This window comes from Macrobrachium nipponense, chromosome 43 (genome assembly GCF_015104395.2).
Source record: "Macrobrachium nipponense isolate FS-2020 chromosome 43, ASM1510439v2, whole genome shotgun sequence".
Classification (NCBI taxonomy): domain Eukaryota; kingdom Metazoa; phylum Arthropoda; class Malacostraca; order Decapoda; family Palaemonidae; genus Macrobrachium; species Macrobrachium nipponense.
In genome coordinates, this window is record NC_061104.1 from 32,344,391 (window position 1) to 32,348,095 (window position 3,705).

At 38.0% G+C, this 3,705-nt stretch overlaps 1 protein-coding gene across 1 annotated transcript in view; it reads right to left on the reverse strand.

Annotated features, from left to right (window-relative positions):
* Positions 1-363: 363 nt before the first annotated feature.
* The window catches only part of LOC135213630 (phosphatidylinositol 4-phosphate 5-kinase-like), a 5,245-nt gene continuing 1,903 nt past the window's right edge, over positions 364-3,705 (reverse strand). Inside the window, exon 2 of the mRNA XM_064247660.1 lies at positions 364-2,068. Within this exon, the coding sequence (XP_064103730.1) occupies positions 734-2,068 (1,335 nt within the window). The 3' untranslated portion in view covers positions 364-733. The remainder of the gene's footprint in view (positions 2,069-3,705) is intronic.

Consider the following 3,705-nt stretch of genomic DNA (forward strand, 5'->3'; position numbering starts at 1 on the left):
TGAAACATCAGAGTATAAATCGGTTAGTTTTTTCACAGCTCTTTTTGACAAGATTGTACAGAGGTTTTGTCACATTATCGTTCATTCAGCTGGGATTTTAGCTTGAAAGGAAATTTTGTCAAGTTCGCAGTCGTCTATATTTTTGCAGTGCACTTGGAGGGATCTTGACAGACGTAAGTCCAAAGTATGTTATGTATAAGATCAGAGTTTTAAAATGATATACTCAAGATAACTCTCCTAACGCGCATTATGTACATAATGTTATGAATATGAGTATGCTTTACATTTAGCCTTTGGGAAATACCATTTTTGTAGTGAAATGAGATCTGTGAGGAGGTCGAAATGATTAAAATAGAAGACGGATACGGTTTAAACTTTTTATTGTACCTTTCATATGCAGATTGCTAAGTGTCTCACAAAGAAAATATCTTATTTAAACCAAAGGATGCACAAAAAATCTTCTTGATTAATAGATGCCCAGGAAATTCAATCTTAGAGAGTTTTTACCCTTCTGAAGGAGGCATTAAGATATCTTTTTTTTTACCTTTTATTGCTTAAAATTTATGAGAACCTGCATTTGGAATTTTCCATTTGTTATTTCAAGGTAATAAAGAACTCCAGGAACAAGGATAATTAACTACAGGAGGACCAACATTGGGAACCTTTGTCCTCTTGTTACATTAAGGGGAAGCAGGAATCCATGAACAAGTGTATTTAACCTCAGAAGGAATCATCACCACCGCTGCAGGCTTAGAAGGCTTCCTCCCACTTCCTTTCTGTGGACCCTTTGGGCGCACTGAAAAACCAATTTCTCCAGTTTGAGAGTTGACGGTAATAGGTTGGCCTTGAGGCCCACAGAAAGACTGCTTCTTTCGGTTGTCCTTCCCTTCGCCCTTTCCCCTCCACCCCACCGTTCCCCTTTAGGTTTAGCAATCCCTTCGTTCACGGGTCCTGTCCAGTTCCCTAATTTTGGCCAGTCGTCGTCATCGCCATCACCATCTGGCGAATCATCGCCATTAACATCATCTGAGTGATCAGGATCATTCGTATCATCGTTGTCACTGTCTCCATCTGGGGAATCATCGCCATTAACATCATCTGAGTGATCAGGATCATTCGTATCATCGTTGTCACTGTCTCCATCTGGGGAGTTATCACCAGTGACATCATCTGCATGATCAGGATCATTAGTGACATACTGATTATCATCACTGCCATCATCAGTGTAACCACTGCCATTTGTATCATCTGTGTGATCCAACGTCGTCCCCAAAAGTGATTGCAATTCTTTGATTTGGTTCTGCAGTTTCTCAGACTTAGATTTGAGCTTATTTACTTTTTTTTCTAATTTAGCCACCTGCTTTGCTTTTTTTGGGTTATCTTGCAGGTTTGTAATTTTCTTTTCTATTTTTAAAATTCCTGCTTCCTGTTTTTGCAACTTCAAATTCAATTTCTCCAGCTTTTTCTTATTTTTTGTATCTTCCACACTACTGGACGACTTCGGTTTGGCCATACTTTGATTGTAATTGCTCTCCAGATCTTCCAGTTTTCCCTTGGTCCTCTCTATCTCCATAGTCAGCCTCTGAGCCATTAGTTCTTTTCCCAGGGCGTTCGTCTGTTCTAATTTAGCCTCCATTTTGTCTAATTTTTTCTTCAGCCTTTCAATTGCTTTTGCTGGGTCGCTGCTGGAGTCGTTACTTCGTCCTGCGCTTCCCCTTTTACTTCTCTTAGCGGGAGCATCGCCATCCTCTGCATTACTGTTAACCGAACTTTTCATATGTGGTTTCCTGTCATATTTTCTCTTTCGCCCATTATTCGAGTCATGACCATGACCATCCAAGTAGTGCATTCGATGTTTCCCGAAACCACGGTCCTTTTTGCCTGTCTTTATCCCACCTATGGACAGGCAATACTGTTGGGATCCCACCTCTAGGACTAGATCTTGGCATGTGAGCACAATGGGTACACCAGCCTGGATGCGAATTTCATGTTCCGGGCAACTTAGTCCAGAAAATTCTTGCTCCGAAACAGATCCAGTGCTCGAGGTGAAGTTTTTATAACACTGCCACTGAAAAATAAGAAAGTGGGGGAATTAATGAGAGGGCCTATGGTAATACATGACAGATAATTTTACGCAGTAACATAGAGGTTTATAACTACATTACAGAATTTTGATCAATGGTAGATTAATACCTATTAACATGCAGTACTGTATTTTGAAGTTGACTGTTCATCAAAATATTAACCCCTGATGACTCGGAAAAATGATTGCAAACTTCATTGAGACTGGAACAATTATGAGACATATGGTAAAAACATGTAAAAACTATTATGGAAGCATAAAGGTGACTTGCATCTGACCCAGTGGGCGCAGGTGAAAAAGTGTATCTATGACGGGGATTTAGGAAAATCAACAAAATCGTATATCATGACTATTTTAGCCAAAATTCTTATTTTATTACTTAAATATTCGTTCGAACATCCATTGCGATTGTCCGTGTAGTAAATGCTCAAACAAATGCTTTGCCACCCCCCACCCCCTTCTCTCTCTCTCTCTCTCTCTCTCTCTCTCTCTCTCTCTCTCTCTCTCTCTCTCAGAATTCATATTAACATGAAAACCCCGGCACTTTACCTTTTTGTGTTTTGGGACACCGTAAAAATAACCAAAGTTCTGAACATATTACGTAATATTCCTGTTGAAAGTCAATGGGGCTTTATTAAGAGGAATTTGTGTTAGGTTTTTGCATGCGCCTATATTGCTAAATAGACCCGGTGCTACACTGTGATCAAATTGTTGGTCCACGATAAGGATTTTCTCAGTTTCGCCCGATTTACTTTATCATATCTAGTTTTCGTCTGGAACTAATGATTGCAATTAAAATCATACCCCGTAGGTATTTCTTATCAAAATCAGCTACCACATTTCATCAAATTTCTGTTGAGCAAATGTTCGTTCTTGCATCATTTCTTTATGCCAAATAATTATGAAAACCCGCTGCGAAACCTGAAATGAAATTAAGGATAGCATAACGTTTAACACCAAATGTTAGCCTATAGTTGGCGAGGGTTACCATTTAATCAAAGTTAAAGTTTTTTGCTAAAGTGAATTGTCATCATCACATCGATAAGCAAAAATTCAGATCCCTAATACCTTGTAATGACTAATTCAAACTTAACTTTCTAGAATCGGCAAATATGATATTTTACCCTCATACTATCATATACATTAGTTGTGGTCTGTTAAAATTTGAGGCTCTGTTATTGACAACATTGTTTAAAAACATAACAATTGTTACATAATAACTATGAGACATGGTATGAAGTGTACCTTCTTAGCTTATGTAGCGCATGACCCTCGGGGGCATTTGTATATGTACGCATATGATGTGTATTTTTTTATATATATTTGTGTTCAAGGTTGTATAGGTACATGTGAGATTGAACGCTAATTCGTATGTACGCAAGTGTATTTATTTTCATATGTATTAACTTTGATCTGATTTAATGTAAGCATGTCATCCACTTTACTTTTATTTTGTTATTAATATTTTAAGCAAGACTCTTACTTTGGGTTTTATAAGCAACCTTCCCTTTTCCATATTTCACATGTCCTCTGTATTACTCTGGGTGTGATAAGTAAAGACCAATAAGGTTTTTTCTGCTCCTATAGCAAGTAATTATTTGGTCGTTGTGTTTTGGATCATT